The sequence below is a fragment of the Lepidochelys kempii genome, chromosome 9 (assembly GCF_965140265.1).
Source record: "Lepidochelys kempii isolate rLepKem1 chromosome 9, rLepKem1.hap2, whole genome shotgun sequence".
Taxonomy (NCBI): domain Eukaryota; kingdom Metazoa; phylum Chordata; order Testudines; family Cheloniidae; genus Lepidochelys; species Lepidochelys kempii.
In genome coordinates this window covers 16,353,837-16,370,424 of record NC_133264.1, presented here as the reverse complement: position 1 = coordinate 16,370,424, position 16,588 = coordinate 16,353,837, and the positions used below count along the sequence as shown (strand labels likewise).

At 42.9% G+C, this 16,588-nt stretch overlaps 1 protein-coding gene across 3 annotated transcripts in view; it reads right to left on the bottom strand.

Annotated features, from left to right (window-relative positions):
• SLC2A2 (solute carrier family 2 member 2) overlaps positions 1-9,208 on the bottom strand; it is a 29,815-nt gene extending 20,607 nt beyond the window's left edge. The window contains exons 1-4 of one of the 3 annotated variants that reach the window (XM_073359397.1): positions 9,101-9,208; positions 6,687-6,782; positions 4,709-4,932; positions 3,165-3,289 (exon numbers count right to left, since the gene is read on the bottom strand). In XM_073359397.1, coding sequence (XP_073215498.1) covers positions 3,165-3,289; positions 4,709-4,932; positions 6,687-6,782; positions 9,101-9,133 — 478 coding nt within the window. In that variant the 5' untranslated portion in view covers positions 9,134-9,208. Of the gene's footprint in view, positions 1-3,164; positions 3,312-4,708; positions 4,933-6,686; positions 6,783-9,100 lie in introns of those variants that run through there. The other 2 variants (XM_073359398.1, XM_073359399.1) reach the window with 2 other exon arrangements.
• Between the last annotated feature and the right edge of the window lie 7,380 nt (positions 9,209-16,588).

Here is a 16,588-nt window from a genome sequence, read left to right as displayed (position 1 = left end):
GCTGGAAAAAAAAAGGAGGGGGAATTGAGAACAAAATGAAAACTTTTGTTGAGCTTTCAAAAATTTTCACAAAGAAACCTCCCAAGGTTCTGATGAGCTCTACTCCTTGTAGTTGCTGTGGAAACTGGAAACTTCTTAGCTAAATGGACATCATGGCCATAATTTCCAACTTTGTTAGTGATGATCACTGAACCTCTTTTTGACAAAGCCAATTTGTTTCTGTAGTTTGACATTTCTGATTTAATATTAATATTCTGGATAATGAAAAATGGGGCCAAATCTTCAGCTAGTGTAAATCAAAGTAGTTTACTTGAAGTAAATGGAGCTGTGCCGATTTACACTAGCTGACAATCTGACCCATGACTTTTAAGTCGGCAGAGCTCCCATCATTGTGAATTTGGACTTTTCTCCTGTGCATAATGGGAAGCATTTGGAGTTTCTTTCCCAAGACTGAAGGCTAACATTATCAAGGAGCTAGACCACTAATAACTGAAAACACATGGGTCTCTGCCTTATTTATTTTTCCTGCAAAAGAGGAATCGTGGCTGTAGAAAAGGAACCTAGGGGATCTGCCTGTGGAGTGTCACGGTTCAAAAGGCAGCTGTAGTTTCAGGCAAAGAAGCACTTTAAGCTGTTTTAAGAACTTACCTAGAAAGCCAGCAGAGCCAGGGGCTTTTGATGAAGTTCTGAGTGCTACTAGTTTGGTAGGTTTCTTCTGTAGAGACTGGAAGGTCCAGCTCTTTAATCCGGCCTTGACTTAAACGGGTTTTTGTGAAGTTTTGAAAACATATCGTTTGTTAGAATAAACACTCCATGAGTGCAAAATTTGTGCTCCTTGTATTTGAATATTTTTATAATATTTAGTCAACCGAATCCTCCTCAGTCCTATGGAGCATCGGATTCTTAATGTTAGAAACACCTTTCACACTTGTTCTATATTTTTTTCTTGTTTTAAGGTAACAAAAAAGTTCAAAAAAGAACTAGATAAATTCATGGAGGATAGATCCATCAATGGCTATTAGCCAGGATGGGCAGGGATGGTGTCCCTAGCCTCTGTTTGCCAGAAGCTGGGAATGGGCAATAGGGGATGGATCACTTGATGATCACCTGTTCTGTTCATTCCCTCCCTCCAGGGCACCTGGCATTGGCCACAGTCGGAAGACAGGATACTGGGCTAGATGGACCTTTGATCTGACCCAGTATGGCCGCTCTTATGTTCTCACAAACTAGCAACTGATCTGATTTATTTAGTTGAAAGAAAAACCTGCCCATTGGTATGCTGTGGAGTTGTGTTTAAAATTTAAATGAAAAGAGATCCCGCTCTTCTACTTCAAGTGACAGGTTTCAGAGGAACAGCCGTGTTAGTCTGTATTCGCAAAAAGAAAAGGAGTACTTGTGGCACCTTAGAGACTAACCAATTTATTTGAGCATGAGCTTTCGTGAGCTACAGCTCACTTCATCAGATGTTTACCGTGGAAACTGCAGCAGACTTTATATACACACAGAAATCATGAAACAATACCTCCTCCCACCCCACTGTCCTGCTGGTAATAGCTTATCTAAAGTGATCAACAGGTGGGACATTTCCAGCACAAATCCAGGTTTTCTCACCCTCCACCCCCCCACACAAATTCACTCTCCTGCTGGTGCTAGCCCATCCAAAGTGACAACTCTTTACATAATCAAGTCGGGCTATTTCCTGCATAGATCAAGGTTTTCTCACATCCCCCCCACCCCCATACACACACAAACTCACTCTCCTGCTGGTAATAGCTCATCTAAACTGACCATTCTCCAGGTTTAAATCCAAGTTAAACCAGAACATCTGGGGGGGGGGGGGTAGGAAAAAACAAGAGGAAACAGGCTACCTTGCATAATGACTTAGCCACTCCCAGTCTCTATTTAAGCCTAAATTAATAGTATCCAATTTGCAAATGAATTCCAATTCAGCAGTTTCTCGCTGGAGTCTGGATTTGAAGTTTTTTTGTTTTAAGATAGCGACCTTCATGTCTGTGATTGCGTGACCAGAGAGATTGAAGTGTTCTCCGACTGGTTTATGAATGTTATAATTCTTGACATCTGATTTGTGTCCATTTATTCTTTTACGTAGAGACTGTCCAGTTTGACCAATGTACATGGCAGAGGGGCATTGCTGGCACATGATGGCATAGATCACATTGGTGGATGTGCAGGTGAACGAGCCTCTGATAGTGTGGCTGATGTTATTAGGCCCTGTGATGGTGTCCCCTGAATAGATATGTGGGCACAATTGGCAACGGGCTTTGTTGCAAGGATAAGTTCCTGGGTTAGTGGTTCTGTTGTGTGGTATGTGGTTGTTGGTGAGTATTTGCTTCAGGTTGCGGGGCTGTCTGTAGGCAAGGACTGGCCTGTCTCCCAAGACTTGTGAGAGTGTTGGGTCATCCTTTAGGATAGGTTGTAGATCCTTAATAATGCGTTGGAGGGGTTTTAGTCTTGTTTTTTCCTACCCCCCCCCCCCCCAGATGTTCTGGTTTAACTTGGATTTAAACCTGGAGAATGGTCAGTTTAGATGAGCTATTACCAGCAGGAGAGTGAGTTTGTGTGTGTATGGGGGTGGGGGGGATGTGAGAAAACCTTGATCTATGCAGGAAATAGCCCGACTTGATTATGTAAAGAGTTGTCACTTTGGATGGGCTAGCACCAGCAGGAGAGTGAATTTGTGTGGGGGGGGTGGAGGGTGAGAAAACCTGGATTTGTGCTGGAAATGTCCCACCTGTTGATCACTTTAGATAAGCTATTACCAGCAGGACAGTGGGGTGGGAGGAGGTATTGTTTCATGATTTCTGTGTGTATATAAAGTCTGCTGCAGTTTCCACAGTAAACATCTGATGAAGTGAGCTGTAGCTCACGAAAGCTCATGCTCAAATAAATTGGTTAGTCTCTAAGGTGCCACAAGTACTCCTTTTCTTTTTACTTCAAGTGAGTCACCTTCCATTTCCCAAGGTCTTGGCATAAACATGAGGTTCCATTTGTGCTGGTTAAAAAACAAGTCCCCTCACTCAAAGTTTCTTCTTTATGTTTTGCTGCCATTTTGGTGTGCACTAGCTTAGTACAATGGGCTTATCATGGCAGCCCACTGGGAATACACGTAGACAAGCAAGATTTTAGAATTTGCCTTAACTTACCACAGTACAGCCCTGTGATTGCTCTCCCAGCTATAATAAGGATGTGAGATGGGCCAAATTTTGCCAGCCCCATGAGGAGATTTCCAATGATAGAAAGAACATTCACAGCCAGCATGGCTTTCACCCTGCAATTCATTAAGAAGAAAACTACATTGGGATAGTAAATCCAGCACTGAATTCAGTTACACTTTAGATATTCTGAAGTTCCAGGAGTAGTCCCATGCTCTTTACATAGGCCTTATTAATTATTATTATGCATTTCTGGATATAAATTCAAGTAAAGTCACTGTATTTTCCAATATAATTGCATCTGTACTGCCAGGAATAATAATAAATAATAATAATAATAAAAAAGACAATTCAAATTACCATATGGACAAAAACTGGCCCAATTCTGAGGGCTACTGAGCACTCTGTGTGGCATGCTAAGTGCTCAGGGAGTTAAAGGTACTGGAGTTACTCCATATTTATATCGGTGTAACTGAGAACAGAATCTTGCCTTAAGTTCTGAATCAATGTCTTGTTCACTAGGAGTACTGCATGCTTAGGGCCTACTGATAGTCTATGGGACCTGAGGGCACAAATCACTACACACAATCTGAACTCAAAGCAGCAAGCCACCATCACAAGGGAAGGACTGGCCCATTGTTTTGCCATTTACTTGATTTAATTCTGGATTAACTTCCCTGCTATTCACATGATTTGCTTTCTGTCAAAACTACTTTGCAAAGATGCTGCATGTATGTTTCCCTGGCACTTAAATGAAGAAATACGCCTAGGCATAATACAAATTATAATTATAATTACATTATAATACAAATGGAGACCAACTGTCAGTGAGTTAATCAAAGCTAAAGGATAAAGAATAATGACTGTGCATATTGAAAAATGTATGGCAGAGGTACAATCAGAATAACTGAATGGCTAATGATGTCTAATATACATCTTGTACAAGCTCTTTTCACATATACTGTAGTCTCTTTTGTTATGGGGGAAAAAGGCTAGAATTAAAACTGTTCACCTCTTTATTTTTGATAAAAGCTACAGGTAACAATAAAAAAATCAGAGTTATAATTTAGGATTTTAATAAAGCAGATTTTTCCTATTTTACAGTTTCAGTAGCCATGTTTTGGAGGGTTCATTATTTTTTTTCAAGCTGGAGAAAATAATAGAGAAACAATTTCAGGAGAGGTGTCTCCACGTGAAAATTCAAATCTAGTGGCTTAAGGTTTAATCACTGGAAATGAATAGGAAAGGATTTTTGCACTGAGTGCTGTAATACAGTTTGGAGACAAAAGTCTGATTTTAGTTCTAGATTAGGCTTTCGGTTTGTGGACACTCCTAATCGTCAGATAAGATATTGGGCCAGATCCTTGACCCTAGGTCTGGCTCCTTTGTGCTGTTCTGGCAGCTCATAGCCAGTTAAGATGGCTTTCTGACTGCAATCTGAGGATTTCCTGGGCCATCTCAGCTGGCTCCCATTCCCTTTCCTAGTCAGTGTTTTCTGGCTATTTGTCAGTTTACAGAGATAGAGTGTTTCTCACCTGCCTAGCTTGTCTCCAATCCATCCAACAGCGAAAGAGGAAATCATGCCACCAATGGCAAAAATGGACACAGACAGGGACCAATACAGAGTCAATGTACTCTTGCCTACATCCAATTCTTCTAGGTCTGGGAAGATCATATTTCCATTCGTGTCTGTGAAATTCATGGCACTTCTGTCAATAGGGGCAATGCCCAGCACACGGCTGTAATGGGCCTCTATTACCTGCAGTGAGAAACGAATGCATCAGTTCTTTTGCTTCTAACTAGCTAAGCAGCCTTCATTTCCTAGTCAGGGTTTTTCTACTTTGCAGCCCATAAAACCCAGTATCACAAGGTAGCTGGTCCCTGTGGGCAGACTAAGCCCAGCGCCCCTGGACCAGAGTAGGTGAGCACAATCTAGCTAATTAAAGAGGGCTGGGCTACAGCTGAGCCTATAAAAGCCTGCATCCTGTGGAGGGAAAGCCACCCTGGAGCAGAGCTAACTCCTGTGCTGGATCCCTGGAGCAAGGGCAAACTTTTTGGTCCGAGGGCCGCACCTGGGTATGGAAATTGTGTGGCGGGCCAAGAATGCTCACAAAATTGGGGTTGGGGTGTGGGAGGGGGTGAGGGCTTTGGCTAGGGGTGCGGGCTCCGGGGTGGGGCCAGAAATGAGGAGTTCAGGGTGTGGGAGGGGACTCTGGCTCCTACATGGAGATGCGGCCAGGCAGCTCTGCTGCACGCTGTCCCGTCCGCAGGCACCACCCCTGCAGCTCCCATTGGCCATGGTTCCCAGACAATGGGAGCTGCGGGGGCAGCAATTGGGGTGGGGACAGTGTGCAGATCTTAGCTCCCGGCTACCCCTATGCATAGGAGCCAGAGGGGAGACATGCCACTGCTTCCGGGAGCTGCGTGGAACAGCCCCCGACCCTGCTCCCCAGCTAGAGCACCGGACTGGGGCAAGTTCCAGACCCTGTTCCCCAGCAGGAGCTTGAGGGCTGGGTTAAAACAGCTGGATCCAGCCTGTGGGCTGTAGTTTACCCATCCCTGGGCTAGGGGCTCAGGGAAGCAGCCCTGCAGCTGCCGTGCCAGAAAGGGAGTCGAGTCAACTGATGCCAGGTAGCTGCCAAGAACTGAAGTGCCAGAGATCCCTGGAAGGGGTGACCATGGGGTTGAGGGCAGAATTAAGACTGCTTTCTGTTTGTTTGATAACCTCTGTTAAAGAAATAAACCCCCTTGCCTGAGCCTGGAGCTGTGAAAGCTTCTTGGGAGAAGCCCAGCTCAGTGACAGCCTGGCTCTGTAACATTATGGGTGAAATCCTGGCCCTACGGAAGTCAATGGGGTCAGGATTGCAACCTATGAACACAAATGTGTGTTTATACCAGTTTGGGGAAAACATGGCTGTGTTCACACTGAAGCTTTATTTTACAAGAGAACCACGCGTCATTCACGTTTGCATGTCCACACCTATCAGGCTACCTGACTCTGATAGTTTCAGTGCATGCTGGGAAACCTGGGTCGTTATCCCATACGGCCTGGGTAGGGGGCAGACCGCTGGGAGGACACAGCTAGAGGGTGGCGGGGACATCCCGGGTGTGAACTTAGAAATTCACTTGCAGCTGTCTCAGGGATTATTCTGTTACTACAGTCCTATTCTTCCGCAGGTTATTTACCCGATTTCAGACTCACATTGTGTGCTTTGCTCGCACTTATATCATCTGACCAACAGCTTCAAAACCTTTTTACTGTCTCTATGGAAATGATGGTAATGAAAGCAATGAGAAGTTCATCTTAATGGCACATGCTTTTGTTAATTTATTGGTTATTATAGATGAAGTCTTTGCGGGCAGGGACTGTTTTCCTGTGCATTTGCAGAGCACCTGACCGGGGCTCTGGGGCACTAACACCATATAAATAATAGTATAGCCATGAAGCAGGGCTTATAAGTGCTGCTGCAAGTCACGGCCTGTTTTGAAAGGAATCCTATATGCTGTACTTGCCCTTTGAGGAGCGTTGATGACACCAAGGCTGTATCCATACTGGAAGAAGCCCAGCACTGCGGTGAAGACAGAGAGAACCAAGGTTCCTGTGAGGTGCTAGGAGAGGATTGCGAAACAGAAAATGGTGTCACTTTTCTCCACATTTCTGCCATATAAACCTTGAACACGTTGGGATGGATTCTGCTGTCACTGAAGTCAGGGGGTTTGCATGAGTTTACGTGGGAGCAGAATTTGGCCCATTCTGTCTGCACTGTCCTAGCAGTGCAAAGCAGCATAACTAGCTGGGGGAGGATTTTTTCAGTGAGTGTAAAGCTGTTGCAGTAACTCCTTCATGCCCCCACTCTTGGCCTTCCTGGTGTAAGGGCATGTCTAGGAGAAAGGGAGCGTATCCAGTTTCTGGTGATTCCCAGGTGCCAGAATGATCCCATGGGGTCATAGGTAGTTGGGAGTAGGGAAGAGAAATCCTGAGGCTTCTTCAACTTATGCCAGACTGATTGCCTGCCGGTCCCAGTTTCATAATGCAGCCAGAAAGCCAGTGGAAGGGACATAAGGGGGGGCATATTGGGGGTATGCTGAGAGGAAGGCCTGTGGCCAGCTGTAACAGCTTTTGGAGGGTCCTTTCAGTCAGGTGTAGCTTGGAGCAGCCCTGAGATTGCTCTAAGTTGCACCAGAGAACAAAGCAGCAACCAGCTGGGCTCAGGATCAGGGGGATAGAAAGGTGGCCCACCTGCACCACATGTAATTAAGGATTTAGCCTGAAGATTTTATGCCTTTTACCATGATGACTGAACGGCACATTGTATATAAGAGAAGGTCTCTTGAAAAGAATTCATTAAGGAAAGATCCGGTGAGCACTCACCACTCTTATTGATGTCAAATATATCATTAAATGCAATTCATCTCATGCTCAAGTCTAAAATATGCTGTCCTAATTCCTGGTGCCTTTCCCCAGATCTCTTCCCGGGCCTGCCTTACAACTTAGAGCAGTGGTTCTCAACCTGTGGTCCGCACACTATGTCTAAGGGGTCTGCAAAAGACTTCAACTGAAAGACGTTGACTGAACAGAATTCGTCTATCCATACAAACAGATTTCTAAAGGGGTCTGCACCTCCATTCACCATTTTTTAGGGGTCCGCCAATGAAAAAAGTTTGAGAAGCACTGACTTAGAGGACCCTGATCTGCTGGACAGCAAGCTCAGACAGTGCGTTGCCTTTCAATCCTATCGCACGACCACACGGAGGAATATGAGTAGTTGGCTGCTCCCCTGGTCCCTCTGTTGGAAGGGAAAGGTGGCCTGATCTGTAAGTCACTCAGTATATGTAGAGGCCTCAAAAGCATGGTGCCCCAAGAAGTTGCTTGTGTAGATGACTGGCCTGATAGTTATTTCCCCTCTTCAGCATGAAATCCTCTAGGAATAGGAGCTTAAGGGTGGGAAAAGAGTTACTGATACACCTGCCAATAACTGGTTCAGCATGGGAAATGGGAACTCTGCTGACTCTACCGTCATGTCGAAACAGGAGATTGTAAAAGCAACAATAATAGCGATCCCTGAGGATGACGTTTGCTGGCTATGGCAGGACGTGGGCAGGGAGATCGGAACATCCAGGGGGTTTGCAAGGAGGGGAAGTCTTGCTGCTTCCCCTGCAGATCAAATTCCTCAGTCTGGTCTGATCCTGCTGCCACTGAGGTCTGTGGCAATTCTCTTCCTCCCTCCTCCCCCCCCCCCCGCCCCGATACACACACTATTATGCTGAGCACCCTCAACACTATTGAAATCAGTGCGTGCTGAGGACGTCACATCATGCAGGATTGAGTGCTATAAGAGGTAGTTCTTGGTGGAGATCCCATAAGCTAGTGAGTGCCTCTTGGGAGGTGCTGAGTGCCCTCGATGCCCATTAGCTCCTTTGCGAGTTGAAGGCAAACAGTATCTTTGAGAGGATGCTCCCTACATTAACTGCACATTTTGGGCATAAAGCAATTGGGATTTTCATTCTACTCACCAGTGTGAGCAGAGACTGGCCACAAACAGACTCTCTAAACAGATTCCTCTGCACAAGAAATATCCTAAGGAGCAGTAATTCAAGTGCCTCTTTAATAAGTTTAAGATATAGTACATAAAGTTTTAAAAAGCATGTGTTTAATATGATGGGCTCAGTTCCTCAGTCTTTACTTAAACTTAAATCCTACTGAAGTCAGTTGCATCATCAATTATGCAAAAATTGACCAAAGGCGGCACATTTTAGTAAAACATTTGGTTAACAGAAATGATCCTTTAAAAAAGTTCTAAGCAGGTCCCAAACATGGACAGTTTCTTGCTATGAGCAATCAATAGCTCCCCAACTCTTTGGTATGCATTCCCCACTAAGCAGCCTGACACTGGCACTGCAGTAAAATACCAGAGAGTCAGTTTTACCTTTTCTTCTTGCATTTTACTAGCCTTCTCCATTCTGTTGGTCTTGCAGAGGATTGTCTGGGTGCAGTCCTTTCCCAAGCCTTGAGACTCTTCCAGACACTGAGAGAGTACTTATATCTCAGGTGTAGGAGGAGGGGCAGTTGAAAGGAGACAAGGAGGGGAGGGTTGGGGGAAAATGACTTGCAGTCAGGAAGATGGGATTAATCAACATGAATGTTAATGAAAAACCCAAAATTCAGCAGCACTTCAACACCGCTTAGCTCGGAACAATAGTAAAGGATAAGAGATCTGAAGAACAAATCAACAATTTGGAAACAGAGAAAGGGATCAGAAGATATGGTGAAATTTAAAATGCCACACTTCTCATTTTTCTATCAGTCCAGCTTCATGAAGGGTAAAAAACAATAGACAGAGTCTGCAATAATGAGAAATTGTGTTGTATTGTGCAGCAGCAAAAGTATAGGATGCCTGAACTGCTTCAGTATATGTTTACAGTACATGCTGTTTGGTTCTAGCAAGATCGATAGAGCCATGATCACCTTCCTTGGCTTCAGTGCAGGATTTGTGTATTGAATTATAATGCTTCCATTTGCCTGTCACAGAATTTCAATAGGGAGATTGGAAAGAAAAGCTTTCCAGCGGATATAATAAAAAGAGTTGGCTCACAAAATGAACAGAGTGGTCACAGTAATTAACTCTTAATCAAACATCAAACTTGCTTTAAAAGATATCTGTGTGTAATTGGCACTATGGTAATACAAATAAATAATAATACATACACCCACACTGAAAGAGATCTACTTATCTGTACACAATGCACACTAATACATATCTATACAAATAAATAATAATTTACCATAATGTACTAACCTTTTTTTTACACATATTATAAATAAAACACAAAATTACCCTTAATGTTTTCACAATCATTCTTCATTTTAAAAAATCTTATACCCAGCCTTTCAATAACAGTTCAACAGTTTGTGTTTTTTTGTTCATTAATACCATTTAACCTTTGGCTCAGGTGACTAATCAAAAAAGATGAGCTTTGTACTAGGTCATTAGTTTGTTCTTGGTGCTAGTTCATGAGCTCATGTCCCTGCAGGGCAAAATGAGCTAAACTGGTACTCCTTTAGTCTTAGCGATTGGTGACATCTTGATCAACAAAAAACCACCACAATAACTGGTATCTGCAGCAGAGCGGCCAGCAGCTGAGTTACTATAGAGACTGAGTAATACTTTTACTCCAGAAGGGAATCCGTATTGGTCAGAACTGAGGAATTTCACATGGCTGCAGCCTACGTTCTATCTGTCCTTTGGACAGAGGACCTAAGATATCAATGTAGTCAATCAGGCACCTTTCACATGGGCATAAAATGTACTTTGTAAAGAAGAAAAAAGAAATATTTGCACTGGGTGCACGTGTAAGTAAAACTTTAACTTAATGAGAAAAGTTCAGTCCCTTAATTTATTCCAATTGATTTTTGCACTGTCTGAGGTTCAGCCACAAGAACTGCAGGTATTGAAGTGTGTTTGTTTTTGAAGAGGGGAGGGAGTCGAGTCTGAACCTTTTGAAGTTTTGCCCATATTTTTAGCTTTTATTCGTTATTTTTGACCACATCCTTTCCTCTTTCCATCAGTGTGTGCTTGGAAAGTGTGGATTTTACAAATACCATTTTTTATATGGTATTCAGGCACTAGGCAGAGCAAAATACCTACATATATGTCGGCTGACAGGTCAAAGGAATTAACAGCTTTTCAAGTTTGGGTTGGATTCAGTGGTGAGTAGAGATGGGCTCAAACAAATGTATTGAATCTAAATAATCCCGAACATTGTGAAAATCTGAGGCTCGAACACCTCTCTCATTTAGACATGTTTCTCTTTGGGATTTTTTGCCCAATTCATTATTTATCAGTAGATATTAGAGACATAGGCTAGGATGTAGGGTAGAGACAGATGAATCATAGCAGATTTCAGTGGGAGTTTGCAGTTGCTCAGTATTTCCAAGGATTTGGCTCCTTGCATATAACAAATTGTTTTTGGTAATTCTTTACATAAACTGCTAGAAGGCACACAGAGTAATAGCATAGATGTACTTCTGGACTTGTGAGAAGTAAGAAGGTAGAACTCTATCCTTGCTTATACTGTACATTTGCAGTGCCAAGAAAGAGCAATGAGCACACTGCTCATGTCATCTCCCTGTTTCAAAGTCAGAAGTGGTGTGTAAGTGAGTCGAAGGCCTTGTCCATGCCTACGGCTCATATCAATGTAGTTTACTTACCAACTTTGTTCACTTACAATTTAGGTTACTTACCAAATTAAGCTAAACTGATTTAAATACTTTAAAAATTGATTTAACAGAGACCACACAGAGTTTTGCACTGATTTAACGAAATCAGGTTTAAAACACAGTTTAGTTAAATGGGTTCAAGTTTATGTGTAGACAAGACCTAAGTGGGCTGAATGAATGTAAATTGATAAACTTTACATTCTGAGGATCTAGAACTCATTTAGGCCCCAGTTCAGCAATCCAGCCCTATTCAGCAAAGTATGTCATCACATGCGCATGTCCCATTGACTTCAGTGGAACTTGAGCATGTGCTTAAAGTGAACACCATAGGCCCAATGGAACGCTCATAGAAGTCAATGGAAAGACTCCCATTGACTTCAGTAGGCTTTGTTATCAGACCCCATGCACAGAATTCCCATTGACTTCCATGGCAGCACTGTGTGTGGAGGGACTGCAGGATCAGAATCTTAGCTAAGTGAATCTCAAACTGTATCCAGGGGCAATGCATAGGAAATTAACCTAATGGACCATTAGTAATCTCTGTGTTGTTTCGACATATGCCAGGGAAGCACATTTATCACACAGTAAATCAAACCAGGCTTTAATGCAGAGGCTTGGTGTTCACCACACCTCTGCTGCAGACATACTCATATTTACAGTTTAAACAACAGAGAGAAAAGCAGCTGCCAGTGATATTAAGAATGGGGAGCTGCAACAGGCTGACAGGGGAACCACACAAAGCATATACTCAGCAAATTTTGCTCTCCTTTATGGACTCAATGGGACAACCATTGCACCCATGTAACTCTGAGCAGAATCTGGCCCATAGTAAATAGCTGGTCAACAACAACATTTTTAAATTTAGGGCAAGACTTTTTGTCTCATTCCAAGTTCTGCCCTTGGTCCAAGAGGGAAGCCACCAGCCCATACCAAAAGCAGATTATTGTACCTCCCCGTGGATCTCAGCTGTGCTGGCCTGCATGTTGGAGGGAAGGAACCCAGGGTCCACCCCTTTCGCCCACCTCTCTTTGCTCACTCCCTACTGACCCCTGACCTACATAGGTGATAGCTACCCTGTGGAGCCTGCTTTTACCCCACTTCCTCCCCTTCAGGCCAGCAATGCAGGGAAGTCCTAAGGGAAAATCTTAATGCGCTCCTTAATTCCTATGTGGCCACGTATGGTAAGTCACAATCTTGTCTTTAGGAAATAGTAGGAAATTCTCCTCTGTTATATCATTGTAAATCCAGGTTTCAGAGTAACAGCCGTGTTAGTCTGTATTCGCAAAAAGAAAAGGAGGACTTGTGGCACCTTAGAGACTAACCAGTTTATTTGAGCATAAGCTTTCGTGAGCTACAGCTCACTTCAGTAGCTCACGAAAGCTTATGCTCAAATAAATTGGTTAGTCTCTAAGGTGCCACAAGTCCTCCTTTTCTTATTGTAAATCCGGAGAAACTTCCCTGAGCTCATTGGATTTCAATTGGTAACGGTACACAGCTCTCTAAACGTCCAAGCAGTGCCTCTCCCATCCAAACTGCTATTTTTAGCAGTATAGCATCCCACTGCCTCCCCGCTCCTGGAACCTTCCCCCTACCACAGTGAAAGGCTCTGGCAGCGGGGAGGAAGCAAGGAAAGGCTCCGGCAGTTCCACACAGCAGAGCCTTTCCTCACCACAGGGAGCTGCAGGAGCCTTTTCCTGCCACAGTGAAAGACTCTGGAAGTTGAATATTTTATGGTTTTGTTTTTTTTATCTTTCAGAAAGGATACAACATAAAACTACTTTATTTCTTAGACTCCAGAACCCTAACTCACAAGAACCGTAAACAGAGAGAAAGACAAGGAGACTCCTTCCAAAGGCAGAGACGCACAACTCAACCCACTTTGCTCTAGGCTGGCTCTGTGTAGACTGACTGCTCCCAGCCAGAATGCACATTTCTCTACAGAGCCCACTAGCCTGCAAGCCATAGCTTGTAATGTTGACACAGTTTTCAATATACCACACCAAGTGCCTTGCACAGCAAATCTAGGGCCATATAAGAACTTGAACCCCAGTCTCCCAAGTCCTCTCCTAATAGCTGAGCCATCCTCACTCTCTTTATGGCAAGTGAAATGTTTGAAATATCTAGGTGCATATATATATATATATATATATATATATATATATATATATATATATATATATATATATATATATATATCTCATCCCAGCACATGACAATATACACTGCCTAGAACTATTTTACTCTTTGGTTTTAGGCTGTCAGAGAGTTTTTAAAGCTTGTTATTAAATGAGACATCATGGTCTGGTTCTTATTCTAAGGGAACTTTTTGTAATCAGATCCTTTAATAATCCTTCACTTCATTCCTATTTTTGAGCTGCTGGAACCCCTGCTCTAATCATTGGTAGATATCTGCTTCCTCTTACCAGTGCCCACAGGGCTGACAATGGGGCTTGCTTGTGTTGCAGGTGTCCATCATAGTGCCTGATTGCTACTGAAACTAGAGAAAGTATAACAAGAGTTTACATTTTACCTACGATCATTCAGAATGACAGTGCAAGGTTTCTGACAAGAAAACCCTTCAGCGGACTCCCCATCTGTGTTCTGCAAAGGTGTGATGTTTACAGTATTTGCAATATATTCACATTTGCCAGTGGGTGAGGGGGAAAGCTCCTAATGCTAATTTCTTCTCTCAGTTACACGGATATAAATCCAAAATATAGAAACACATTGAAGTCAATGCAGTTATTTTGGATTTCTACAGGTGTAGCCAAGAGCAGCATTTGGCTTATGTTAATTTTCATTTTTTGCTGCCTGTGCTGAGTAAAATGGGTTATAGCTATCGTTTTAAAAAATGGATTTTGACTCAACAGATTGAACAGCTGTCCCTTAGCCATGATGTTCTATTCATGCAAATTCTTATTCTGCCTGGCAGGTCTGTTGCTAGTGGGGCCTGGGACAAATCAGCCTCCCCGCTAGTCTCCTCGCTGTCTGTCCAGCCCACCCTCCCCATCCCCCTGACTACCACTCTCCTCCTTGCTGTCCGTCCGCCTGCCAGACTCCTCCCCCCACTCCCACCTGCTCCTCGCCTCCCCATTCGCCTCCTCAACCCACTGGCCCGCCCGCCTCCTGCCTCACCTCCCCACCCACCTCCTCACATGAATATCAGGACAAATGGCGTCCCGATTGTACATCGGTCAGGACAAAGGGCTAAATATCAGGACAGTCCTGATTTTATCGAAGCGCGTCGCCTCGATTCGCCCTGCCCAAGGGACAGCTCTGGTGCTTGGTAGATTGTGGAGGCACTAGAGAGGCATCTAAGCAGCCAGGTGGTGTTGTGGGTGACCACTACTAAATCGGAACGTTAAAAAGTTCTGTTATTTTCAGCAGGCAACAGTTCCCACAGCAATATCTTCTTGACTACAAAGGCCACGTATTTATTTAGAAAATGGCAGGTCAGTGTTTGGTATTAATGGACTGCAAAATGTAATTTTAAAGAAGGACTGGGTTTGCATTCAACAAATCAAGACAGGAAGGCTGTGATCTAATTGTCAGAGCAGAGAACTGGGAGCCTCTAGTAACTACTGAGCCCTGACACTAACTCTTTCTGTGACCATGGACTTGTCACTTATCTTCATTTTATGAACAAAGTTATGAATATTTAATTATGTTGCAGGGAAGCTGTGAGAAGTAGCTGTGAAGGTAGCCACTGCTAATACCAATCAAATCCAACTTCCCTATCATCTGTTTGTGTAGCCATTAAATTATTCGAACTTAGAATGAGACTTTATGGACTGAGGCCAACTTTTCAGACTTGAATGTGTAAAATTAGACACGTCGATGCATATTTAGGCACCTAAACAGCATGATGTGATATTTCATAGTATTTGTCACTTGCATTGATTTCAATATTAAATATCTAACAATAAGCTATATATATATATATAGCTTATATAATTAGTTGTATAAATCACATTATTTTGATGACATAATTAAGTATATTAACCCAATTTATAGTTTCTTACCCTCCTACTGTTTTATACCCAGGTTAATTTGGCTTAAGGAAAAAATAATCACTGTCTATGTCACCATTCCAGTTCAGAGTTTCTGCAATCCCAGTAGTAAATGTTTGGCTCCATCAGAAGCAATGGCCTTTGGTAATTTTCCAGGAACAATCTGTAGAAAAAAGAGGCACAGGCTTGTTAGGTGGCAGCAGTCTTGGTAACAAAAAGATATTGCAAGAAATAAATGCATGGACGTGTTCAGCTTTCTCTCAGTAAAGCACATTAGTGCATGTTTAAAGTTAAGCACATGCTTAACTGCTTTGCTGAATCAGGGCCTGTGTGGCTTGGCTAAATCTATCATGGGCCCATGCCTTGTGGTATGTGAGTGACTGGAGATATTTAAATGTTGGTTAAACGGAGCACTGGAGAATGTTCAGTCAGGGGACAATAATCCTGCCCTGCCTCCAAAAACAGTTTTTCAGATAGCTGCTCGGTCTGAGCTTTTTCTGAATGTAATGGTCCAGGATGCCCCAAAATTTGGAAATTAAACAATTCAGGTCAGACCAAAATACCACTGGCTCATGTTTAGTGAGCCCAACTCCATGGGTAGTCCTGTTGACTCCATGCAAATAAGGGAATCACGGTCTTGCTCTTATATTTTTCTAGTTACTGAATTTTACTCAATTTTATTTACAATTCCCGAACTATTACAGTTAAACTGCTTGTACTGAAAGGCTTCATTGCCTTGCAATTATCTGAATATTAAAAATAGTTAAATGGCAAAAATAGCCACACCACCACTTATTCATACTAATCCATGTGAATATTCTTTATTTCCTCATACACCAACTCATTATTTTGCATTTCACAGTAGACACAATATTTACAATGCATACAATGTACAATGGATACAATTTGCTGTCAGTCTTTACTTATGACTCAGGTTTAAAATATTGAAATTAAAAAATAATAAGCCAATATAATTAAAACTACTTTCTCTGTCTCCTACTAAAGATATGGTTGAGCCTGATTTTCACTTACACCAAGTTCCCTTTACACTGCTCTGGATGTTATTTACACCCTTCTTTGCACCACCAGTGTGGCTTAAAAGGGCCTCTACTGTAAATAAGAATCAGGCCTGGCAGTGGCATAGCTTCCCTGACAAGAGTGTACTGATGAAAGGTACAGCTCAGTCA